Below are 27720 nucleotides of genomic sequence, written 5' to 3' on the forward strand. Positions count from 1 at the left end.
CTGAGATTTCTTTCCTCAGAGTTTCATAGTTCTCCTTGTAGAGTGCTTTCACATCCTCAGTTAAGTATTTTCCCAGTTATTTTATTTTCTTTGTAGCTATTGTGAAGGGTATTGAGTCTTTGATTTGACTCTTGGCCTGACTGCTATTGGTATATAGAAATGCTACTTATTTATGTACATTGATTTTGTATCCTGAGACTTTGCTGAATTTATTTATCAATTCCAGGAGACTCTTCGTGGAATAGTTGGGGTTTTCTAGATACAAGATCATATCATCAACAAAGAGTGATAGTTTGACCTCTTTTTTTCCTGATTTGGGTACCCTTAATCATATTCTTCTCTTGCCTGATTTCTATGGCTAGGACTTCCAACTCTATGTTGAACAGAACTGGTGACAGTGGGCATCCTTTTCTTATTACAGTTGGTAAGGGAATGCTTTCAACTTTTCCCCACTCGGTATGATAAGTTTGTCATATATGGCTTTTATAATTCTGAGATACATTCCTTTGATGCCTAGTTTGTTGACAGTTTTTATCATGAAAGGGTGCTGGATTTTATTGAATGCTTTTCTGTATGTATTGAGATGATCATTTGGTCTTTGTTTTTACTTTTGTTTCTATGATGAGTCATATTTATTGATTTATGTATTTTGAATCATCCTTGCATTTATGGGATGAAGCCCACTTGGTCCTGTTGGATTATTTTTTTTGATATGCTGTTGAATTTGGTTTGCTAGTATTTTATTGGGGAGTTTTGCATCTGTATTCATAAGGGATATTATTCTGTAGTTTTCTCTTTGTGTGTCCTTTCATGGCTTTAGTATCAAGGTGATACTGGCTTCATAGAATGAGTTGGGGATATCTTCTCAATATTATGTAATAATTTCTGTTTTATGCATACCAGGTCTTCTTTGTAGGTCTGATAGAATTTGGCTGTGAATATATCTGGTCCAGGGCTTTTTTGTTGTTGCTGTTGTTGGGAAGTTTTTATTACAGTTTCAATCTCACTGTTTGTTATTTGTCTGTTCAGGAGTTCTATTTCTTTCTGGTTGTGTCTTGGTATCCCCATCTTAAAACAAATTATAGGACCTGAAGTTGTCCATTACTTATAGTTGGCAAGGCTGGAAAATTAAACAGACTTTTTCCACCTGTGAATTTTACATATAAAACCATATATTGCATCTGCCCTTGGATGTACTTATGAATTTCATTTGTTACTGTAGTCTAGGAAAGAGAAAAATTAGGAACATTTGAGGACTGTAGTGTCACATTGTCTATTCTGTTTAGCCAGGAACCCACATACAGAGCTACGATTAAAACCTCACATTTTTCTAAAGAAATTTTTCAAAGAGGAAAATTCTACACACCTTCCTAGGAACACCACTCTACTGATTATCAAACCTTACTGTTTTAAATTTCTTCCTTAAGTTAGCTTTATGTTAACCAAAATTTTTATTACCACACTTTGATGTTCTTGCTTTGAGAATATAGTCAGTTTGAATATGATTAATTATACCTCCATTTCCTAATTCACAAGTGAATAATTCATGTTTCTGATATTTTGAACTAGAGAATTTCTAAAGTTCTATCCAACTCTAATGGTCCTTTTAGCACTTGCTACATATTATGGAGTGCTGGTTCTTGGACTTTTGGGGAACAAGGATTCCCTGTTGAGTATATAATTAAAATTACAGAACACCTCCTCAGTTACATAATAACATAATTTTAATGTAATTTCACAATATTTGGGGACCTTATGAAGTTCCCAGATATCCCTGGACCCCCGGTAAATAGTCTCAACTAGAACACATACATCTTTCCATTTGTGACTTGTAAAAAGTAAAGGCATTGCTGATACACTATTCATGACTGGATTCTTTAAGTTAAATGTATGAGGTCTTTTAACATTTTGTTTTAAAATCTTGGTCATGTGATCAATTTGTTTTACTCATGTACTACTAATAAATTATAATGTATGAAATACTTAGGGCTATTTTTAAAATCTTCTCTTGGATCCCACTTTGTATGATTTTATTACTGGAATGCAAAAGGAATATAAATCTCATCATAAGACAGACCTGAGGGTAAGCAAACTCTAAGTGTACTTAGATGCCATCTTCAAAGTCTTCGCTGTTACCTACACTTGAAGTAATAGTTTATTTTCTTCTTTAAATAACAGAAGCATTTAATTTCTGAAAAACAAAACTAAAAACTAAACTATCATGATCTGTAAATGGCATGCAGGGTGTCACGGGTTGCCTATTACATTGCTTGGCTAACTCCTCTTCTGAGTTCCTGCATATATATCACTTCCCTAGGAAAGCTTATCTGAGCTCCCAGTTGGTTAGATGTCTCTACCATTGCTTTGACAGACCCCACTCTACCCTTTCTATCATAGTGTTTATCCACACTATTGTAATTGTCCATTTTCTGGTCTATACTTCCTAAAGACTTCAAACTTTGTGAGGGCAAGGCCATTCTTATTCATATCTATTTTCCCAGCACCTAAGATAGTGCTTAGCATATTTGGGTTATTGACTAAATGTCTATTGAATGAATGGACAAACCATGTGTAACATGTATATAAAGGTATCTCTGATCAGACAGCTGTGTCTGATTTCTTTTTCTTTTTAAGAATAAGTGCAGTTAAAATGAGCTCAGATTTCCAATATGGGTTTCCGAGCATGGCAGTCTAATCTGTAAATCATCATTAGAAAGCTAGGCTTCAATCAAACTATCTGATTTAATATTGACTTCATTTTTGCAAAACACAGAAATCCATGTTTTTAAAATGTGCAATGCAATGTCTATGGCTCTGGTTGGGAGGAAGGGGGACTCGAGAGAAGAAAAAGAGGGGCTGAAGCTGTATTAGCTATAGCCAACAGGAGAGTGAGGGAGGCTGACTCACGTGGTGAGGGGCTGAGCAAAAGAGAACTTAATCCTTATCCAAGATGAGGGTGGGGCTGTGGTTGAGTGGTAGAAGGACCTGGGATATATAGGCCAGGAGAGACAGGGAAAGAATGGAATCCAAAATGAATAGCCAATAATGAAGACAGTAGACAGTTAAGAGGTGGAGCCTGGAGAAGATCCTCAGATACAATAGAGAGACTCAACCAGCCCACTTCATTCATCCACTTCCCTAGAAGATTGATCTTCAGGAAATATTTAAATTTGTCAGTCTTCTTAGGGAATTCTCGGTGTTTTTCACTGAAAGGGTCAAGAACACTCTTGGTGTGCTTTTCACAAGGGGAGTATGTACATCACAGAGTTCAAACATTCACACCTTTGGGTGTAAACTAAGGGGGCTTTTAATCATCACAATTTGATATGTAAGCCTTGTAGCACATTTGACATCAAGCTAGCCAGTCTGTAAGATTCAATTTCCCCTGCATAATTCTGCAAAATTATACTCTAAACACCACACTAGTATTGTACATATTATGAGACCTATTGGTTGATGCTCTAAGTGGATCAGGATAACTGCTATTAAAATAAGATAATAGGTATGGAGTTTCAGTGTAAGAAGATGAAAAAGTTCTGGAGGTGGATGGTGGTTATTGTTGACCAACAATATGTAGTTCATGCCACTGGACTATACACCTAAAAATAATTAAAATGATAAACTTTATGTTGTGTAAAGTTTATCACAATAAAAACATAAGAAAATAAGAGAATAATAATATGGGCTTAATATGAGGAAATTTCCAATTTCACATGTAGAAAATCAAGAGACATAATGACAAAAGAAACATCCAGGATCAGATGCTCAATTAGCGGTTAAACCACCCAGTGAGCCCTGGGTATCCTAATTTCTGCTATAACTTTCTTTTCAGGCAAATCTCCAAAGGCCACCCTATATCCCATCTAAATGCATAACTGAGTTTCTAAAAGGCCTCATAATATACTGTTTTGTAAAGATGATCAATTTCACAATGTGTGCAATGGATTTTTTTTTGGTAAAAGCCCTTCGTACGTAAGATGAAAAAATTTATCATGTAACTTATTGAATTTTCTCTTGAAAATATACTAATTAAGGCACCAGTTAACACTGGAAAATATGAGCAGTTTTTTATATTCACAACTCAAAATAAGTGACTGAAGCAAAGGTTTCAATCAATGGAGGTTTATAAGGCCAAAGTTTGAGGACACGCCTAGGAAAAACACAAACTACAGACAACTCTGTGATTGTTTTTCCAAGAGAATTTGGGAACTTCAGCATTTAAGGGGAAGCTTACAGAAAAAAAGGGGGATGAGATAAACTGTTACATTCTTGTGAGGCCCACGAAATCTGCATTTTCCATAGATAAAAGTGAATGTTAGAAGAGAAAAAGGGAGTGAAGGAAGCATGAATTATGTAGATGTTCCTGGGTAAGTAGAAGAATGTCTGATTTTTGTCTTGTGTCCATTCTGCACCTGGGAAGGTAAACCTGTAATCAGCATTTTTGTGTGAAATCAAACAGACTTTAGTTTTGGGAGCTAATCTTAGCCTGCAAACCCAAAGTTACAATGTGCATGTTCTTGCTTATGGGAAACCAGAAAGGAGTTTCCTTATGAATGATCTGTGGGATAAGTCCTTTGCAGGTGCCTGAGACCTTTTTCCTTTCCATGGGGATCTGGCTAATGCATAATGTTTGTAACAGCTATTCATTTGGAAAGGAATGTTGCACAACTCAGCCACCAGACTCAACCTTCCCTTTTGGATAAGGAGTTGGGGGAGGGGGGTTCTCATTTAGGTCTTTTGTTTCAAGGAAGGTTCCAAATGCATTGATATTTCCTGAAAAATGCTCTGCCCTGTGCCTAGGTGTAATTCTGAGAAATGTTTTATTAGATGAAATGTTCTCAACTTTCATGGTGATGCTTAGGGGAAATACATTTTAAAGGAAGTAAAGGTGAATAACCATATTGTGCTTCACAAGCAAAGTCTATGATTTTAACTCCTACTTAGCTAGAAACAGAGTATCAGCTGGTATGAAGTCACAAGAGCCTCATAAAAGTTAAAGATTTTAAATTGTAATTTCCCATAGAGGTTCTAGTCCTACCTTCTCATTTTATGGATGGGAACACCCAAATCTAGAAAGTTTAAGTGACTTCCCAAGATTACCCCCAGATCATACAGCTTTTCCCTATATATTTCCCTATATATTGTCTATGGGGAGCTCTCTGGTCTGAAATCTCATACCCACCACTCCCATTTTCCCCATCAGAGAAAAAGAAGGTGAGAGAGAGAACTCATCTGCCATTTTTCTCTGCTATGATAGCTCATCTCTTCATTAGATGAGTGCCTAAGGTAGAATTGTCACATGTGCACATACACACACACGTATTTTTAAGTCCTTTTACTTTCCACTCTTTTTCAACTTTTTAACTTATGTTATTAGTTATTATAAAAATCTATTATTCACTTATTCTTTTTGTCAGTTTCCTATTCCTTGAGAAATAACAACTTTATTCATGAAACTCCACCATTTATGAATTTAAAGAAAAGTTTGTCATCATTGATAAATGAAAGAGTGATGCTAATGGAATACCTGTCTCAAAGAAGACAGTCCTAGAGTCTGATGGGAAATTGAACAGAATAAATATTTACAAGGCATCAACACCAAGAACTTTGGGGAAATACACCAAAGTTTCTCTGAGGATCTCATACAATAATTATCTATGACTTCTTCCTCCTCCTTAAATTTAATTTGCTTTCCTCAACCACTAACTTTGAAGATAAATATAAAACTGTTTTTATTCAATGTTTTCTTATTTTTCTGAGTGACTTATTTTATTTTATGTGCTTCCTCACTGCAAATGCATATTAATTTAGCAATATTATGTATTGAATGGGGTTTTAGTACCAATCTGCAGTCAAACCACAATTTATAACTTTGTTTATGTGGGGAAATGCATTTAGAGTTGGAAAAACTCCAGTTTATAAGTCAGAGACTGCCTATGGTAAATGCCTTGAGTTTAAGTAAAATTCAATCAGTATTTTTGAGAGCTTCCTAGGCGAAAGGCACCCGTCCAGGTGCTATAATATTCTGCAAATAAAATACAGTAATAACAAGGAGATACATTATATCATCTAATCTTTGCAACAACCTTACTAGCTAGATATTATCTTCCTCCTTGCCAATGAAGAAACTGAGGCTTGCAGAGGAAAGATAACTTGCTCAGGAGTGCAACACTAGTTAGACGCAGAGCTGACCTTCTATCCTAGGTTGCCTGACTTCTGGGCTCTCTCAACTGTGCTGTGGTGCAAAAATTATGCTCTAAGGAGATCGTGCGGAAAGTCAAGCTGTACTTTCAAAAATCTTTGGAAGCTATGCTGTCAGCAGCTTCTGGGAAAGATAAGAATTTGTGCTAAACCTCAGGTGGAAAGAAGTTTGCTCTGACTACTGCTGCCTTAGAAATATCTCTTAGTGAATGCTATCTCAAGTTACTGAGAGATCAGAAAGTATCATTAGAGCAATTGCAACTACAGGAGGAATTGGAGATTCTGGGGCTTGTGACTGTAAGTGGTTCATTGTTGAGAAGGGAAGGAGATGGAGGGAGGGACACAGACTGCCATCTTCTCAGGGGAGTGTATAACAGTTTCTCCTTTTGCCATCGAAAGACTTCTCCTTTATCAATATCAAGCCTCAGAGATTTCACTTTGATCTGTACCCCTGATGGAGCCAGGCACACAATAAATTATACATTAATAATTAATCTATTAAGATTTGCCAGAAAGCCTTGAAAGCTAAATCTGTTTTACGCATCTACTAATCATAGTAACTCAGCCTGTCTATCAATGGTCTCCTTGCAGAAGAAGGAAACACAGGCAACTGCCCAAGATAGTGAGCAGCTGCTCTCAACTCTTCCATAAGACAAAAGCAGGGACTCCAAACCCAGTCCTTGCTCCCCAGATCTTAAATGTGATAGCCTCTTAGCGTTAACAGTATGCAGTGCCCAGGAGAAATCTAAAGGCCACTGTCAGTGCAGTTTCCTTTCCATGCTCACATCTCAAAGATTCAAATATGAGACAATTCTTGATGCATCTGGAGTTTATTGACTTTCCTGCTGATCACCCAATTTCACAAGTATTTATTGAATATTTAGTGTGTGCCCAACATCCTTTCAAATAGGCATAAGAGATTCTAAACAAGTGGGAATTGGTCCTTATCCTTAATTACGGCATTTCCAATCCTGTTCATTTATTCATTTAGTCACTTAAAAAATATTTCTTGAGCACATGTGGCTAGAGATGATAACACATATACACATTAAAGTTATTGAACACAGTAGAGCATAATTAAATGTTACCTTTAGTTTCTTTCCAAGGATCAGGAAATTTAACACATAAGTCATAAAAAGCTTCTAATTGCCAAGGCTAAAGATATAGAAATAGCCATGACACAGCCCTGACTATTAAGAAGCTCACCCCCAGGGAGAAAAATAAATAAATCAGAAATTAGAATACAATATGGTGTGATTAGGAAAGTGCAGTGTGCCCAGAAAAGAGCAAATAGTTAACCAATGCCCCTATAGGTGGGTCAACGTTGAACTGAGTCTTAAAGCTTGAATTTGAGTTCACAGAATGTAGGCTCAGGGGTGGGATGGGGAGAAGTGGTCAGCAGCCAGGATGGAGAAAAAGGTAGGCAGGAGACTTGTTTGTTAACAGCCTCAAAAGCCATGGCCCCCACCTCTCTGTCTGCTCCACAAATTGTAGCTCCTGCACCTGCCCCAAACTTTAATCTCTGCCTCCTCTACTCAGTGGGATCTCAGACTCCAGCTTTCTGCATCACAGTGAGGACATTGTCCCCAAGCAGAAGCTGGAGATCATGGGGCTGACCATGTAAGATCTTCCTAGGGATTGCACTCTTGCACCCACTGTTGGCCAATGCCTGGGAACAATTGCCTTATGTGGTTTGTCCGGTTTGAATTTGTTAGCAGCGGGAGGGATCACAAGTTACTTCCTCATAGGTGGAACTATCCCACATATCTAACTTCCCTCGGCTCTGATGCTGCCTACCTTTCAGTTTCTCAAACCTCCGCCTTCATTCCTATTCCTTCTCTTCCTTCACCTTTTCTCCGCTGAAACTGCTTTCATAAGTCAACTGTGATGTCCTTATTGCCAGAGCCAATGGGCATTTCTTTCACCTTCAATCTTCTCCACCTCTTAGCAGTCTTTGGAATGGTTAACTGGTATGTCTTTATTGCAACTCTCTTCTCTTGGATTCTCTCACCCTTATAACTGCTTCTGCCTTTGCTCCTCCATTTTGTTTGGTGGCCTCAGTTTCTCCCACCCTCTAATAACAACCTTCCCCAGGACTGTTGCTTAGGGTGTTCACCCTGGACTTTCTGGGCATCTTCTCTACTGCTCACCACTTTAGATAGTTTATTTCTTCTCCTGCCTTCCATTTCATCTTTCATGCTAATGCACCCAACTTTGTATAATCAATCCTGTCTTCTTCACACAGACTCTTATCAGCTTTCTCCAACTGCCTAGTAAAGATCTGTGTCTGGATATCTCAGCTTAAAATTGATCTGGCTTTTCTGTTGCCTTTTTATCCTTATCTTATGCTCTTCTCTCCTTTATCTGTGGTATCCACCTACACTGACCTGCATTTAGTTCCTATAACACACCAAACTCTTTCCCACCTCAGGGTCTTTGCACACACTATTCCTGCTTCCTGAATCACTCTCCCCTCTGTTTTTGCCTATTTGTCTCTTCCCCACCCTTAAAAATCCCAGTTTACCTGTAATCTGTTCCGAGAGACGTTCCTGGACCCTCATCTGACTAGACACCACTCTGCTCTCGCCTCTTGCTTTCTTCATACATTACACATTACACATTCTGCAATGTGTAATTGCTGGTTGATGTAATTGCTTGCTTATGCTGCATCCATATGTTTGTTTACTAGCTGTAAGCTTCACAAGGACCGAGACCATGTCTGTTTTATCAGTCTGGCTCTGTTTGGCACCTATCACAGTGCCTGGCACATAGCAAGTATTAATACTCAGTAAATATACCCAGTAAATATTTGTTGGATGACTGAGTGAGCTCAGAGCCAGGCTCTCCATTTCTTCTCTGCAGAAAGATCTTCCACTCCAGGTTTCCCATGCTGAGCATTGATGCTGGAGATGCAGAGATGGTATTCTATGCTCCTACAACCTTTGGTTCACCTATTAATAAAGAAAAATAAAGTTTCTGAGACAAACTGAAAACTCAGCTGAGAGAAACTGTGGGTTAGATTCTGTGGGATGGGGTTTTGAGGAAAGGAGCTGGTTACAGGGTTTTCAAAGCTGAAAAGCCACAGGCTGTCTCACAGCCCAAATTACACTTCCTTATGGCTCAGCTTCTCCAGTGTTGAGTCCAGATGGTACAGTTGGCTCCACAGACCACAAACAGTCAGCAGGCCGTCTTCCTGCTGGTTCCAACCAGTTTCCCAAGAAGTGGTTGCCCCACAAGTGCTGTTCTTGCTTCTGAGCTCTTACAATTTCTTATACCCTCCAGGCTCAGGGTCCTGCAGATCCTTATTCTTTTGAAGCCCAGGATTTGTCCTTATATTAGCACTTTCCATGTTGGCTTTTAATTGGCCTGTTTTCCAGCCTCCTTGTCCCAGTGTGCTGTGAGCTGAGGCATGAACTTGGTCTTCACCCTCTTTCTAGTCCACATAGCCTAATTCAATGTCTGAAACATAGAAGACCCCTCAGTAAATGTTTGTGAATGAATGAATAAGCGTTGCCAAATATCCTATAACCAAAACAAACAGTGGCAAGAAAAATCAGCCTCTGGGCTACAGATGTGTAGATCAGGTTTTTCCCAGTTTCTCTCTTATATTGGATAACTTCTATTCTTACACGACAGCTCCTCTCAGCAATCCTGAAGGAGAGACGCTTGTTGACTTATCCAAGAAAGAGCCAGCAAGGCCCTAATGTGGGGAAGTGGAGGGATAAGGATTCAAGGAATGTTTAGAGGGTCATGCCAGCAGAAACTTTACCCGATTCCAGTGCCCTTGTGGTAAATTTGTTATCTTCCAGACAGTGTGAACGTCAAAAGAATTATCTTTCACTCCATCAGATAAATTTAGGATTTTGAGAGGAGAGCATGCATAACAAACTGCAAGAGCTGCCTCTACAAGAAAAATTTTGAATATATTATGCTCGACTGTCAGTGGCAGCACATTAAGCATTCTACCACTTGCATAGTTGCTGAAATTCTCCTCACATGGCTGAAGATGGTGTTCTCAGGAGGTTATTTACTCTCCTTTGTTTACCAAAGAAACAGAAAATATCATTTTTCCTCATCTTTAGCCAAGAAATGACCCCTATGGTGGAGATTTTAATTGAACATTTGCAACAACCATGGTAGCAGGGAGGTGATAAACATGGCAAATCAGTTTTGCTGAATTCTGAATAGAAAGATTTCAAGGAGCTTAAAGAAAGTTTCACACTTTGTCCTATTAAAGCACAAAGCCATGTCTGATTTTTATGAATCTTTTGCACTGTGAATAAAGGATGATCTTTCTTCTAATTAAACTACCATCCACCCATCCATCCATCCATCCATCTGCGTATGTGTCCATCCCCACCTCCCACATAACAGATTTGGGATGGTTCATCCACTCCTTAAATTAACACAATGTCTGTGTTTTCCAAATGTCTATATGGAAAAGCATTTCCTTTCTGTTTGCATTTGTATATGTGCTTTCTCATCTCCCGTGTGTTTCTTGATAAATGCCAGTCTGCTTTGTGCCCCTACTACTCTACCAATGCTGCTCTTTCCAAAGTCAACAGTGACTTTCATGTCACCAGAGTCACACTTTGTACCATGACCATTTTCTCCCATTCTCTTCCTTTGGCTTCCGTATTGTTACGTTTCCTGGGGTTTTTCCCACCTTTTTGGCTAGTTGTTTTACAGGTTCATAGCCCTCTACTTGTTGGCTTTTTTGACTCTCAGAGCTAGTTATCAGTATTTCTTAGTCAACATTTTCCCTCTGGGTGATCTTATTATATATCCGTATTATAATCCCGTATTATAACAGTTTGCTAGAACTGCCGTGACAAAGCACCACACACTTGCTGGATTAAGCAACAGAAATTTATTGTCTCCAGTTCTGAAGGCTAGAAGCCCAGGATCAAAGTATCAATAGGGTTGCTTTTTTTCTGAGGCCTGTGAGAGGGGATCTGTTCCATACTTCCCCTCTAGCTTCTAGTGGGGCTTTTTTTTTTAATCTATGGCATTCTTTGGCTTACAAAAACATCAACTTGATCTCTGCCTTCATCTTCACATGGTGTTCTCCGTATGTGTGTATGTGTATGTGTGTGTTAGAGAGAGAGAGAGAGATTAGGACCAATCTTAATGTTCATTTATTAATAATTTGATTACCTGTGTAAATGTGCTATCCCCAAATAAGATTACATTCTCAGGTACTGGGGGTTAGGAGACTTTGGGGGAGGAGACGGAGGAAAGAAGGGACACGTCAACTCATAACCGGACCCATGGCTTCAGTGACTTGTCCATATACTGATGACTCTTAAATCTGTGTCTCCAGCCCAAACCTGTCTTCTGAACTCTAGACCCGTGTGCCCACTGCCCAGGGGCCAGCTCCCCTGGGATGAGTTTTGTGCACTTGAATTCAAGCTGTCTGAGACTGTATTCATCACCCTTCCCCCAAACCAGGTCTTTCTTCTAGCTCTGTGAGTGGTGTGCTAACAATTCAGTTGTCCTGGACACAAACTGACACTTATCCCTAACCCCTCCTTCACCCTCATTTCTACACCCGCATTCAATCACTTGCCAAGTGTGTCCATTCCATCTCTCCAGTACCTTCCAAATCTACCTCCCTTTGACCTCACTGCTGCCACCTCTTCACGGCCACTGTAATCTCTCCTCGAGACTACGCTGGTGGTCTCAAGCCATTCCACCCCCAGTCTCACTTCCTCTCAGTCCATTCTCCACATTGCAGAGCAATTGTCTAAAAACCCAAATTTGATCATTCCACTTTCCTACTTAAATCTGTTCAAATGGCAGTGAGTGCATCAGAAATGGACTTCAGGCCCAGATTGTTGGTGTTAGGCCTTGCTCTGGATTTCGAAGGGAGGGTAGGATTTGAGTGAGGAAGGGGCTTCTCTGAGTGTGGAAGTAGGACTAATCATTGTGGGTTTAGGTTCAAGGACCATTTCAGTCCAACCACCTGGTAAGTGTGGATACTCATAACAGTTGTGAGAATGACCTGATGCTGGTTGCTTTTCCCATATTCCTAGAGGAAAAAACTTGCAAATAGTTTTATTTAGACTGTGGCTTAAATCACAGCAGAGCTGCCTCAGCAGCCGTCTCTGCCAGTCTGACTGGCACTCTTCCCCTGGGTGACAAATGTGTATGCTAACAGCATTAGCTGTACCCTGGCATGCTCGTCTGCCCATTTATTTCTTTCTGCTAATGAACAAGGTATAAATATTTTGTGAACTCATCCGAGACTTATGGTTTAAAAGCCCAGTTCCCAAAGGAGGGGATATTTGTGGGCCATTAGCACTATCGAGGGGCTGTGAGATGAGTTGGCTTCTGGAGTGAAGGCTTGCTTGTCCTCCCACCTGGCGTTTAGCAGTCAGTATAGAAATTGCTTGTGTAATTGGCTTTTCCCCTCCTGAACCATGAGAAAATGAGGGCAAGTGTCGTGTCTTCTTGCTCTTCCCTGCACTTAGCAGAGAGCTAGGCACTGCTAGGCACAGAATAGGCATCAATAATGTATTAATTAATGAGTCATCACAGAACTGGGCCAATAGCCACAGGTCTTTTGGTTTATCCTGAATCCAGTTTTGAACTATAATAAATTATGAGGCTACCTTATTAATGCTTTTTCGAAATCTATCAATCAAGAAACTCACCAGGGCTATTTGGCAGAGAATGTGTTCCAGGAAAGGCTTCTGCAGAGGAATTTGTAGGCAGAGGGTTTCTACAGTCGGGAGGGAATATTTACCAAGGTTGCAGGGCAGTAGTGATGTTACAAGGTGCATATGATTTTCATACTGGTTGAATACACCTGTGTGGGGGTGAATAACCTATTTCAAGTTACAAGGAAATCAGGACTTTGAAGGAGAAGGGACAAAGGCTCAGATAGAAGAAAATCGATGTGAAAGCTTAATAAAAGGCAAACAGGGTGCTTCAAGAAAGCAAGCTCAATATATGAAAACCCAGAATTAGAAAAAAAATTAGAATCAGTTGCTTATTTGAACAAGATATTATTGCAAGCATAAGCACTCCCACTGCATCTAAAATGTGATTTTAAAAATATCATCAAGTTAATTTGTATGTGTTTTAGGAAAAAAAAATATATGGTATTTTAAAAAGCAAAGCAGGGGCCGGGCGCGGTGGCTCACGCCTGTAATCCTAGCTCTCTGGGAGGCTGAGGCAGGCGGATTGCTCGAGGTCAGGAGTTCGAAACCAGCCTGAGCAAGAGCGAGACCCCGTCTCTACTATAAATAGAAAGAAATTAATTGGCCAACTAATATATACAAAAAATTAGCCAGGCATGGTGGCACATGCCTGTAGTCCCAGCTACTTGGGAGGCTGAGGCAGGAGGATCCCTTGAGCCCAGGAGTTTGAGGTTGCTGTGAGCTAGGCTGACGCCACGGCACTCACTCTAGCCTGGGCAACAAAGCGAGACTCTGTCTAAAAAAAAAAAAAAAAGCAAAGCAATCACAGTGTCTTAATGCCAGCATCTTACCACCCAAAAGAAAGAAGTGTTTATTCAAAGATACAACATCTAGAACTTTGTTTACTACTCTAGGAGTAGCTTTACTATAGACTTATACCAGACCAAGACAACACTTTGCTCTCCTCATACAGCGTAGCATTTTCTTATCTATTAATAGTTTGCTTCAATTTTGTGAACTGATCTCTTTGAGAAATGTTTTAAAGTGAATCCTGAATTTCTTTTGGTCTTCTTGGGTTAAAGTGAGTATTTTAGAACCATCAAGACAGGCCTTTTCATGTATGGAAATGAATGTGCATTTGCCGTTGGCATCAGAGTGGCTGGGTGATGTGGGGGAGAAGCGGTGTTGGTGCATCAAGCCATCCTCCCTCTGCACCCTCACCTGGGGATCAGCTAAGCTCCCTTGGGGTGGCGGGGACTTTCCACTTCTTATCTGTGGGAACAGCCAGCTACACCCTCTTAAACATGTCTGCCATTGTGTCCTCATGGGCAAGCTGGGAAGAAATCCAGAAAATCTTCCTAAATGCTCTCAAGGGGTCCCTCTCTGAGAGCAGAGACTGTCACCCACAGAGATGACTGCAACACAAAGAGAACTAGTGAGTGAAGACATCAGAGAGAAAGGGAACAGACAAGGTGAGGACAGGGCTGCAGGGGTGGGTGCATGTAAGGCCCCGGAGTCTTGGGATCAGACAGGCTCTTGGTCGCAAGCCATGGAAATCCTTTAGGGCTGCTAAGCAAACAGATTTACGGGCTGGCTTTGGGAGGAGAGGATCAGAGAACCTTGGGAAAGATACAGCAATGAGAGCCCTGCAGAGCCAGGCAGCTGCAACAATCTGGCCAGGATGCTGCTGTTGCCATCAGTGCCCAACACCTTGTTGCTAGTGCCACTTGTGAGGTTTTAACCACCCCCACTTCTAGGATATTCACAGTCTGGATAGAAGTATCCATCGGCTAAAACCAAGTCCTGCCCACACCATATTGCCAGGGGCAGGGAGAGTTATTTGGCTTCTTTCAGCTTCTTTTGTGGGTTGGGGGGCACGTTTCCCCCTAAGGCTCATACAATATGGGGCGCGAGTAACTCCTCCTAAACAGGAAGGGGATTGGGTGCTGGGCAGCTAAACCCAGGACAGAGGGCTAAGTATGTAGGCTAAAAACATTTAGGCAGTTGACAACTGGGCTGAGAGATTTTTAAAATTACTGTTTGTTCTTTTGCAATGAAAAGCATTTTCTATTATCTGGGAAATTATTTAAGACCAGGACTATCACCAAAAAAGCATTTGAAAGGCAATTTTGTGATGTTTATGCTGATTCATATCTAGGATCAGCAAAATAGATTCAAATTCTTTTCTAAAGTACCTTGGGAATACTTAAAAATCTATTTCATATTTCTATGAATGTTCAGCAGAAATCATCAAGCCACAGAAATTACCCCACAATCTAATTCTGCAGAAGACAGAGGGTATAGGAAGTAACTGAGCTGGGGAGACAGATTCTAGGTCTGGACAGGATGAGAAGTAGCTGGAATTAGGAAAACGACTTTAGGCAGTAAAACATGGGTGTGTTTAGAGCTATAATTGAGGACAGAGGTCATCCTTGGGCAGCCCTGAGGTGATAAATCTTGATACTGGAGGAAGATATAGGACCAGAAATGATCTAAACAAACTAGTATTAAGGGTGATATTTCATCGGGAGTAGGGAGCCAGAGAAAATGCATCCCAGCACCAAATCTTCTTTTAGAATATAAATCCAGTATATGTGCTTGAAAAGTGTTAAGAGTCGCCTGAGCAAAAGTGGAGCTCCTCTGGCATACCCAGCCCCAAGGTAAGGGGCTCTATAGTTGCATTGTACAAGGTCATGACTGGGAAGAATAACTACGATTGGCTGACATGCACAAGGTGCTATGATTGTGTGTCATTAAATTTCTTAATATCATTATTATTAATATTATTACTAATGTTCCTTCTACCATTACTATGTGAATGCCTGGATCCTAGCCAAGGAAAAGAAGGGTCCCACTGCAATACACATTTTTAAAAGGGACAGCCTAGCTCTCCATGAAGAGTATGTTTTTGATCAAACAATTTCCAAAGAGGTATATTCCCTCCAGGTTATCTCTGTGCTGTGTATCTTTCCCTCTCTTGCCAGTTTTGCCTTCCTGAAACTCTGCTTTCAGGCCATCGTCCCTCTACAAAACACTTCATTTGCTCTTTATTATTATTTTTTTTTTCTTTTTGAGACAGAGTCTCACTCTGTTGCCCGGGCTAGAGTGCCGTGGCGTCAGCCTAGCTCACAGCAACATCAATCTCCTGGGCTCAAGCAATCCTGCCTCAGCCTCCCGAGTAGCTGGGACTACAGGCATGCACCACCATGCCCGGCTAATTTTTTCTATATATTTTTAGTTGGCCAATTAATTTCTTTCTATTTTTAGTAGAGATGGGTCTTGCTGTTGCTCAGGCTGGTTTCCAACTCCGGACCTTGAGCAATCCTCCCACCTCAGCCTTCCAGAGTACTAGGATTACAGGTGTGAGCCACTGCACCCGGCTCTCCACAATTATTAAAAGGCCAAATCCACATTTTCCTTTGTTGGAAGCTACTCTCTCTACTTTCTGAAAAATAATCATCCTTATTTTCTGCACCACTTAATTGCTTCCCTTAATATTTTTAGATATTCTTGGAAATAATATATCGTCTTATCTTCCCAGCAAGATCGTCACCTTCTTGCATACAGAAGGAGCTCAATAAACCTGGTTAGCTGACGTGGGAAAGCAATGAGCCACACCAGAGAGAATACGGGCTCTGGAACTAGACACACTTGAGTTTTAATCCTTACTTAGGCTATTGGGGATTCATTTTCTTCATCTGTAAAATGGAGATAGTATCGATAAAATTCACTCAGTAGTATTGTTGAGAGGCCTGGAGATCACATATGTAAAGCTTTTGGCATGTAGTAGGTATTAAATGAATGGTAGGCATTTTTATTCTTACATTGTAAAAATAGGTAGCAGCAATATACTCTTTAATTTTAAAGTCAATTATAGGTATAGCTATAGAATAGGCATCCTCAAACTACACGCAGGCCTAGCACATTTATCTGGCCCTCCAGGTGTTTTAGCCGCTGCTGCCTGTCCTGCTTAGCAGCCGACTCCTCCCCGGGCCCACAGTGCGCACTCTCCAACAGTCTGAGGGACAGTGAACTGGCCCCCTGTTTGAAAAGTTTGAGAACCCCTGCTATAGAAGATAAATTGTGTACTAGATAGAATAAATTAACACTGTTTTAGGGATGAGATGTTTATAGCACAAATATGATGATTAGTAGTCCTGTCTTACATGTACAGATTTTAGAAAAATAAAAAATGAATTAGCAAAAAAAAAAGAATTATCAATTAAAAGATTTTTAAAAATCACTTTAATGTGCACATGAAAGCACCCAAATAATTCAAATTTACATTTTGAAAATCTACCTTTTGGGTAATGGATATTTAATCATCATTTTAAGAAGATAATTAGCAAGTCTTGAAAAATCATTTTTAATATGAAATGTACAAAAATATACATAATAATATAGCCAACAGCCATGATATTTTAAAAGATATTTACTTATAAAATGAATAAAGAGTTTTCACAATTACAAAATAAAGAGTTTACACAAATAGTACTTGATAAATAGAATGGAACCATGCTGAGGGGTTTCAGCTTTTAGAGAGCAAAGTGACAGAGATTGAAATGGAAAGTTTCACTTGCTTGTGCACTGACCATCCACCACGCAGAACCCTTTCAATAATTCTAAGGTTATATGTTTGCTCAAGAAGAGAGTGAGATTAAGCCTCAGGAAAATTCCATGTGGACCTGTATGAAAACCCTGCTAAAACTGATGACAATAAATAATCTTACCATAAGGGAATATTTGTTGCCATTGTAATTCAATGGAATGTGAGTTAAAAAAAAATAAGCTGAAATATAGCTTTTCATATAATCTTCCATTGAATTACTGATATCTTATCTCTTTTTGTAAGAAAAAAATGCCAGAGCAATAATTATGGCTTCCAACGAACACTAAGTCAAAAATCTAGGATTACATTTCTGTCTTCGATGTTTTTTTTAATGATTAAAACATCTTAGGCATGGGGAAGGTCATGGATCTGTAAAAGAAACACACCTATAAAAGATTAATTGAAAAGAGTCAAAGCTAGTTTTATGGTTAATATATAATATATGGTTTGCTAGAGTTTGAATGGAAGAATCATTAATCAAAGAAACTTCAAGCTTGGAGGGGCTTAGAAGAGCATGTGACCTAACCTGACTTTGCAATTATAATACTGTTGTAAGAATATGGTATATCGGGTTTCCTTTTCTTTGCTTTTCCAGATCCTCTTTCCACCTTCTCCACCTGACTTTCTCTGGGAGCTAGACCTATAAAGACTAAAGAAAGGCGGTCTTGTCTCCTGGGTTTGGTTTATTGAGTTCCTGTAGGATATCGAAGGAAAGGACTGTTCTCAGAGTCCCTGAGCTGCATGCCTGCCTTACTTAAAGGTCACAGCCCAAGTCAGGCAACTCTTTCCTTCCAGATACTTCTAATCACTCCAACCCCCGTTTCTTCAGGCCTAGGTATAGGAAGCGCTATGGTTAAATCTGAGTACTGCACTACCCCCTGTGATTTCTCACATAGAATGTTTCTCAAATTTTCACTTATGTTGGAATCACCTGTCGGGCTCCTTAAACCATAAGTTACCCCATTGCAGAGTTTCTGATTTCCTAGGTGTGATGTGGGTGCTGAGACTTTGCATGTTTAACAAGTTCTCACGTGATGCTGGGGTGGGGGCTTAGAGAACCGCTGCCCTACGGACCTTTTTCTTGACTACCTTTTTGTAAATTACCCTAATTTGAGTTTTCCATCTCTTCCTTCTGGAACACTGACTAGTAGATATGGCTTAAGAATTAGTTGAAAATAGACAAAGTACATTTTTTATGATTAAACATGATTTGTAGGTACTTTTTGAAAAATCTTCAAGTGAAAGAAGAGAAAGCTATAGGGATTTAGGAAATCACTTTGTCTAATCCTTTCATTTCAAATTGAAAAGAACGTGCACAGAGAGGTCAAGTGATTTACCAGAGGTGACATGGGCAATTGGTGTTCTACTTCTCAGGAGAGTCTTTCTAGGATACTATGCTGCCTTTTGTCGTAGAGCAATTCCCCACCCCAAAACTCACATACCTGTCCCATGGATTGTGTTAATTGCCTTCTGTGTATCCATTATCTATGTCTTTAGTTTTGGGCACCCGATCTACACATGGTGTTTACTTCATAATTTGGGAGCAAGTAGGGATGAAGTCACTAGCTCAGTTTTCAGTGTAGCACTTAGTAAAGCCAGATGCTTCATTGACCTTTTGTGCGCATAGGAGATAAAAGGCCATGGTAGTTCTACTCATACCTCTTTGAGATATCTCCTTATTGCTTCCCACAGAGGTTGCACTAGTTTGCAGTCCCACCAGCACTGTATGAGTGCTCCTGTCTCTCTGCATCCATGCCAACATTTATTGTTTTGGGACTTTTTGACAAAGGCCATTCTCGCTGGAGATAAGTGATACTCATTGTGGTTTGGATTTCCATTTCCCTGATAATTAGAGATGTTGAGCATTTTTTCATATGTTTATTAGCCATTAGTTTATCTTCTTTTGAAAAGTTTCTGCTCATGTCTTTGCCACTTTTTGGTAGGGTTGTTAGATCCCAAGAATGGAAAAACAAGCACCACATGTACTCGCCATCAAATTGGTTTTAACTGATCAACATTTAAGTGCACATACAGCAATAACATTCATCGGGTGTCGGGAAGATGGGAGGGGGGAGGAGAGGATGAGTATATACACACCTAATGGGTGCAGTGTGCACACATTTGAAGCTCTGACTTTGGTCAGAGGCTTCTGACTTTGGTCAGGGGCAAGGGCAATATATGTAACCTAAACATTTGTACCTCCATAATATGCTGAAATAAAAAAGAAAAAAAAAGTCAATGGTAGGGCCTTTGAACGATAACTGGGAGTTTGATCTCTCTGTATCTCCCAAGTCATCTTACACTTGCGCACATGGAGACTTACCTGCCTCTTTGCTCCTCACCCACAGTGCTGTCTGAAGACCTTCTCCTGGTTTATCTATTTCAGCTTGGCTTTCCAAGTTGTTATCTGAAAACCTTACACCTTACACTCAATCTGTTGGAACAGCTGCTTTAGTCAGTGGGTGCAGTTTTTCTTCTCCCTCTTTGCTTTGAAGTTTCTAGAGTGAGCACCCAAGGCACCATCGTCCCATCTCTACCTGCCATTTCCTGAGAGCTGCAGCCAGTTGCAAGGTTCCCACCCCTGGTCACAGAACTTAGACAAGGAGTCAATATAGTACACAAGTCCCTTCCTCAGAGTGTTTTTACTCTGGGCAACTAGATTTCTCTCAGAAGCTTAAAGCTGTGAAATTAAAAATGTAGGAGCTTAGAACAGGTAGATTTTCTGCAGAGAAAGGCGAGCAGCAGACCGGTGAGAAGAAATGGAGCTGGTACCAGTAGCAAGAGATGGAGAGATAAGAGGGCTGTCTGGCTCCACCAGACCCCTGGTTCCAGTTGTTCCTGAGGCTTATGGACATCTTGGTCATCCTGCCCCTAGGTTGCTAAGCTCCTAAAAACTCTCCATCTAGTATATGAAGCCAAGTGTTCTAATTAATAAAGTACCACTAATAGTCATTTTTGTTTACCTGCTCATTATTAGTTAATAGTCTGCATTTATTGAGCCTTTCCTCTAGGCCATTTAATCCACACAACATTCCTCAGAGGTGAGTTTAACAGAGGAGAAAACTGAGGCTGAGAGATTACCTGGCCCCCTTCTGGTTCAATGTTGTGCAGTCTACACGGCAGAGCCCATGTTCCTAGCAGATCGCCCAAGTTTAGACAGCCTGGGCTTTGACCATTCTATGCTGTCTGAATAACAATTAGGCAGTTTCTTTTCAAGTAACAGGCAAGGGTAGAAGAATGGGATTTCCAATGCTCTCTTGTACTCAGATTTCAGCATACCTCTGAGTATTTGTTCCTACAGTTTCCTCTGACTGTCTTGCCTATTCCTCAGCCTAAACCTCTGCCTGATTAAGGCCCGTTCATCCTTCAAAGCCACCTTTGATGTAACCTCCCATAAAGCCTTCCCTGCTTCAGGCTTCTGGATGAATCACTCCCTTTCTTACTGCTCTCCAGTTCACGTTAAATTATGGTTAGGTGGTTACATGTCTGACTTATACTAAGTTGAGAGCTCCATGCAGGTATGGACTACATATTCTTCATTTGTCCAGCTCTGATCCTGGTACAATACCTGCCCTATAATAGGTGCTCAATAACTACTTGTTGAATCAAATTAAATGTGGGAGCATGCAGAGCCCAACCAATGCAGATAAAGAAATCATATTCTCTTGCCTGTACAAATAAGAAAATGGCCCAAGATGGTCCTATTGCTATGGGTCAGGTGAACACATGTCACTAAGAGGGATAAAGGGACCACCTGGTGTGACTAATAAGAGACTTCCAGCCCATCATTCCTAATACAACTTACTCTCAATACCTATTAAAGTCTGAACACTGCTCACTAACTGAATTTGCAATCCCTGCTTCCACTCAGGCACTCACTGTGGCATATAAAATAGAAAATAGATACAATTTATTTATGATCTTTGACTGCATCCCAGACAACATTCTGAATATTTATTTTTGTCAGGGTTGGCATTAGATTGAGTGGTACAAGACCACAGAGGATGAGACAGTATCTTCATTTTCATGATGGGAGATAACTACTTCCTGGTCTGAATGTGCCTCTAGGCCTGGCTCTGAAGTTTAAGGTTTGCCTTTTTTAGGACATGATTACATTATCTCTTGTGGCTGAACTATCCTCGGGTCTCTTCCACAAACTGACCAGTGGGAGGCAGCTGGTGGCAGGGAATGGGCTTTGAGGTACACTGCCTTAGAAACAGGAAGTACAGAAACCAGGACATAATATTTCAGTGAAAATGAGGAAGCAAGATAAATCACTGGTGTGGTTTGCAAATTCAACACTTGCTAGCTACACACAAGTTACCACCTTTTTAGGGAACTATGGACAATATTTTATCTTGATCCCATCTCCACTTGCTACCCAATCTATTTCTAGACTTCCTCCCTTTGCACCTACAATTGCCAAGTGATCACTAAATGAACCCTATTGTTAACCTGAGAAAAGATGAGGAGGCACATATTATGTACAAAAATAAATTTTAAAAGATACTTGAAAGATAAATTTAAAAAGACTCTTGGATTGGAATAGGACTGGACTCAGACTCCAGAGATGAAACCATCTGCATATAGTAACCTAATCTTTGATAAAGCAGACAAAAATATACATTGGGGAAAAGAATCTCTTTTCAATAAATGGTTCTGGGAAAACTGAATAGCTACATGCAGAAGAATGATTCATGATCCCCTACCTCTCACCTCTCACAAAAATCCACTCAAGATGGATAACAGACTTAAATCTAAGGCTGAAACCTTAAGAATCCTAGAAAAAGATGCTGGGAAAACCCTTTCAGACATCATCCTAGGCAAAGATTTCTTGAAGAAGACCCCCAAAGCAATCACCACAGCAACAAAAATAAACAAATGGGATCTGATCAAATTAAAAAGCTTCTGCACAGCCAAGGAAACTATCATTAGAGCAAGTAGACAACCTGTAGAATGGGAGAAAATATTTGCTCTCTACAGGTATGATAAAGGTTTAATAACAAGAATCTATCTATAACTCAAAAGAATTAACAAGAAAAAATAAAACAACCCCATCAAGAAATGGGCAATGGAAATGAACAGAAACTTTTCCAAAGAAGACAGAATAATGGCCAGCAAACATATAAAAAAAATGCTCGACATCTCTAATCATTAGAGAAATGATTAACCTAACCCCAGTGAGATTGGCCTGTATCAAAAATTCCCAAAACAACAAATGCTGTGAAGATGTGGAGAGACAGGAACACTCTTATACTGCTGGTGGGACTGCAAATTAGTGCAACCTTTGTGGAAAAGAATTTGGAGATACCTCAAACAGCTAAAAATAGAAATACCATTTGACCCAGCAATAGCATTATTAGGCATCTACCCCAAAGAGCATAAGACACTCTATTATAAAGATACCCGCACCCGAATGTTTATGGCAAACACTATTGCAAGGATGTGGAAACAACCCAAGTGCCCATCAATTCATGAGTGGATTATTAAAATTTGGTATATGTTTACAATGGAATATTACTCAATTATAAGAAAGGACAGGGAGCTAGCACCGCTTATATTATCCTGGATTAAGCTTAAGCCCATTATCCAAAGTGAGGTGACATAAGATTAGAAAAATGGGCTTCATGTGTAAATCACCATCAAATTGGTACTGACTGATTAACACTATGGTGCTCAAAGGGTGGTGGTGTTCACCAGAGATTCGGGGGTTGGGAGGGTAAACCCACATCTGAGGGATGTGGAGAGCATTGTTAGGGGAAGGGCATACCTCTAACCCTTGCTAGGGAGAGGCAAAGATATAAAATGCAACCAAAACATTCATACTTTCATATTATCTTGAAATAAAATAAAAATGTAAAAAAATAAAATAAAATAAAATAACTCTTGGAGTATCTGAACATTAGCCCCTTTTGAAGAGCATGAATAATTAAGAGTTCACTGAATTTCAGGCAGCCTCTTTTTATTGAACTTGGACTATTCAATTAGAAACAGTTGTGCAAGGTACAGTAAATATTCTGGATATGTAAAATAAGAACCTTATGTATTTTGACACTTTTATAATAATAATATTAACATAGCATTAATTTAAGCATAGTAATCAGTATGTGGTTCTTCTGTTGACTTTTTGAGTAGCTGTATATTTTTTAAATTCAAGATTAAATAATAAATTTTAATTAGCTCAATTTAAGACACTTAATAATAGATGGTATAGATAAATACATTTTTATATACTTCTATTTATTTTTTACAAGATTAAGAAGGAAAAAAAGAAAAAGAAAAATGAAAATAAGACAAGCTTTTGTCATGGATGGAGAGGCCTTGATGGTGGAACTAACACTTTCACCTAAGGTTACACTGTTCTGCTTGGTTCTTGTTAGAGGTTCTTGGTTCATGTTGGTTCTTAATGGTTCAGGAACTCAAACTTTCTTTTTTACTGGACACCACTGTTTCTCAAGGTTCTGATTTGATTGTTTCAAGCGATTACTCACCAAATACATAACATGATGGATTCAGTGACAAATGAAAGCCAGGATATCATTGATATTCCAAGATTTTTGTTTTCATTCGACATTTTTGACCTCCTTCCTATCATCTCAGAAGTACCACATCAAGACAAAGACCCATGAAGGAAGGAGAGCCTCTATTTTCCAATGTGTATCAGTGAGAATAAAGAAACTCATAACTCACAAGGAAGAGTAAGCACAAATGCTCTGAGTGGTCAAAGAAGTATACCTATTTTAGAGATAATGTCCATCAGTGTCCAGGTTAATTTTGGTACTCTGCATCTAATCACCCCAGTCGATCCATATCAGAGTTAATAAGTGTGCTTTGAGGTCACACTATCTATAGAACATTTTACTGGTTCTTAGAAACCATAAAAAGAGTGTATGATATATATAAATAATTATGGCTATGCATATATATATGAGTTGACATGCACATATTTTCTAGTTCTGACAACTGAGAGGGCCAATACCAGTGAGCTTACCCACAGGCTGATACTAGTTTGTAAATACTCTTCTCTAGAGAAACAGGAATCCTTGGAGAAATGGTTGATTCTAGGAGCGGGGAAGGGGGAATAAAAGATGAGCCTAGAGCATCTTATAATGCCAGAAAGTAAGGAGAAGCTCAAAAACAAAAGAAAATAGGGACACGTTAAAGGAACTCAGAAGCCAATCTGAAAGAGCTCTCCATACCCAAAGCTGGAATAAGTTGAGCAAAAGAATAAACAAGGCAGGTTTGATCCTAACCCAAAAAGTGTGAAATAAATATTCATGAGTCCATAAATCTATTAATAAATAAATAAATTGTCGAATAAATAAAGGAAGGAAAAGAGACAGATTTTCTCTACAGAAGAATCCCAAATAATATGTGTAGACACTCCTTCCAGAAGGCGACGTTTAGCACCGCCATCCCTCACTCCAGAGTGTGGACTGGACTCAGTGACAGGCTACCAAAAGGTAGAGTATGGGAAGGGAAAAAATAAAGACGGTGGAGACACCTGGCAAACACTACCCTGGCCAGATGGTCGCAGTTAATGTCACCTGTAACAAGTCATATTGGTAGCATGCAATGACTGCCAGTACATGATAAGGATACTTCCCCTCTGTGGTGTTCTACCCCACCCCTGAGCCCAATATAGCCATGAGAGAAAACATCCGGCAACCCTGGATTGAGGGAAATCCTATCAATACAAAATACTTCAACATACTCCTCAGAAATGTCAAGGTCATTACAAACAAAGAAAAGACTCAGAAACTGTTGCAGGCCCTAGGTGGGTGAGGAGGCATGATGACTGAATGGAACGTGGTCTCCTGAATGAAGTCCTGAAATAGAAAAAGGACACCAGTGATAAAACTAGTGGAATCTAAATGAGGTTTGGAGTTTAGTGAATAGCGATGTACCCATGTTAATCTCTCAGTGTTGACAAAGGATGGGGGTTGCTGGGACGGGCCCTTCTGAGCACAGCGCCCTGTGGACAGCACTGTTTGCAGGCCCATGAAGCCTTGGGGATTCATGGACCATTAATCAGAATCCGAGGGGCCTTGGTCTGTGGGGTCCTTGTCCTGGAGGCTGGGTTTTCATCTATAACATTGGATAGAGGCTAGTGGTGATTGGGGAGGCACAACAAAATTGGATTTTAGTGATCAATCTGGTGGCAAAATGTACAGTTGATTTGATAGGAAACACTATTGGCAGTCTTCCCAGTTAGGAATTTGACAGTCAGCCTTGAAAAGAAAAGAGTGGAAGCATGCATAACATAACGCTTTGTTTTCCTTGCTTTAAACCATAATATTTGGCTGTGTTAACAATTTTGATTCAGGGCACAAGTAGCAACCCATATACCATCTCCTAATGTTCATTTCTTTGTTAATGATTTTATCTAAAAAGACTCTTTATCTCAGAGACACAGACCTTGCCAACATAGTATTTTCATTTTAGGAGCCCCTTTATAGAATCTGTAATGAGCTCATCAGGACTGTGCTTGTTGCTGCCATATATTTTACTGCCAAGGCATTTACAATTTGCTTCCAATTTGTTCTCCAAGAAGTTCTCAAAACCAGTATGAACTCTGTCTTCCAGGTACCTCCAGATCATCAGTCACTCGATGTAAACCAGGAGCCAACTGCCCCAGTTCACACAGTGGCATCAGTAGACAACTCTCCCCTCTCTCTGTCACAGAAGATTCCTCTGCTCCTATTCTTGAACTTCAGAGCCGAGGATCCTCAGGAGTTTGTGGACATAGAGTTGAGAGACAAAACAGATCAGGTATGTGGGAGCCTTGGTGTGTTTTGGTAACCTTTTAACCAGCTGCGACAGATCTCACCATTGGCACAGAATGCAGAGATGTCACATAGATTTTGATGCATGGATATGGGGAAGGTTTATCAAGTGGAAGGTGGAGGAAGAATGGAAATGTATAGCTACAATCTGTAATATTAGAGGTATATAGTGTAGCAGAGAAACCAAACACCAAAACCTGTTGAAGAACTTAACATATGGTTGGACAATGACCTCTAAGGAAGTTTACAAGGTAGCTAGTTTTTTCATCTTCAAAGTGTCAAAAACCCAACATCTTTTATAACATCTCAGCCCTGGGATTCAGTAACAGCACACTGTGCTCATTGTGAAAAGAATAAAAACCCCAGTAACATCACAGAACCTGCTTTGGTCCTCATCAGGACTCCCTTTCCCTGGAGCCCTTCTAGTTTCCCCAATGTCACACTTCTTGCAGGGGACTGCACTGTCCTCCCTCCTCAGCATTTTCTGATCAATCAAGACCTTTAGCCTTTCCTCACATCCACGTACCACTCACCACCTCCTAGGTTACTGGAATTGCTAAACGGATAAATCCATAACTATGACCATGAGTTTCTCAGCAAATTTATAATTTTTAATTGCAGGTGGGTCCACCAGGATGCTGCCAAATACTTTTCTTGGTGGTGGACATCGTGTTGCCTTCCCCAGAGAATACTCTCAAGCTTCAAGTCATATTCACTTCCTCTCATCGCGTGACCGTACTTTCACCTTTCCAGATAGAGCATAACAATTGTTTGCTAACAAACACTTTCCTCTCTACCTCAGAATTTCTCTGTGCTTTTGTTTACCAAGTACCGTCATGGTGGGGTGACTTTTGGCTTGTGTGTCTTTCTACCTTTCTGGTGTTAGCTTCTCTACCTGTGTCCATGGTCACCTCCTTAGCATCTCTCTTGCCTGGATTTTCAACATCTCCCTTTCCCTTTGTCCTTCAGCTTGGCTGGCAGCATACTCAAGTCTCTTTTAGCCTTAAAAACAGTAACAACAACAGCAAAAACAGCAAAACATGCCATTTAAAATAACTAGGTAGTAAAACAACAACAACAAACCAACCTCAGAACTTTGAGAAAACTGGCTTTAAAAAAAGAAGGAAAAATGGCAGCTCAGAGGATTCAATTAGGGACAGAGGATAAACAATGGGTTAGAGGAGTTGTGAAAGCCTCTTTGAGTGTCCTACTAATTTTAGAATAGATTTTTTTGTATAAGAAAATATATTTTTCAAAATAATATTTTGAAATGGTCTCTTAGCAACTATATGAACCCCAAAGCTAAAATTATTTTTTTAAAAAAGTGAGGAAAATATTCTTAAATCTTCAGAAAGTTTTTAATTAGCTTTAATAAATTATAGTGATATTCCTATTGTCCTGTTGTTTGTGAAATAGATTATACCAGTTAATGAAATATGTTTGTTAATAAAAATGTGCCCTGTCACATACAGATTACAAA

At 39.7% G+C, this 27720-nt stretch overlaps 1 protein-coding gene across 1 annotated transcript in view; it reads left to right on the forward strand.

Annotated features, from left to right (window-relative positions):
* Window positions 1–27720, forward strand: part of SLC35F4 (solute carrier family 35 member F4) — a 222950-nt gene that overhangs the window by 168652 nt on the left and 26578 nt on the right. Inside the window, exon 2 of the mRNA XM_012785622.2 lies at window positions 26041–26226. Coding sequence (XP_012641076.1) covers window positions 26041–26226 — 186 coding nt within the window. The remainder of the gene's footprint in view (window positions 1–26040; window positions 26227–27720) is intronic.

Source organism: Microcebus murinus, chromosome 6 (assembly GCF_040939455.1).
Source record: "Microcebus murinus isolate Inina chromosome 6, M.murinus_Inina_mat1.0, whole genome shotgun sequence".
Lineage (NCBI taxonomy): Eukaryota > Metazoa > Chordata > Mammalia > Primates > Cheirogaleidae > Microcebus > Microcebus murinus.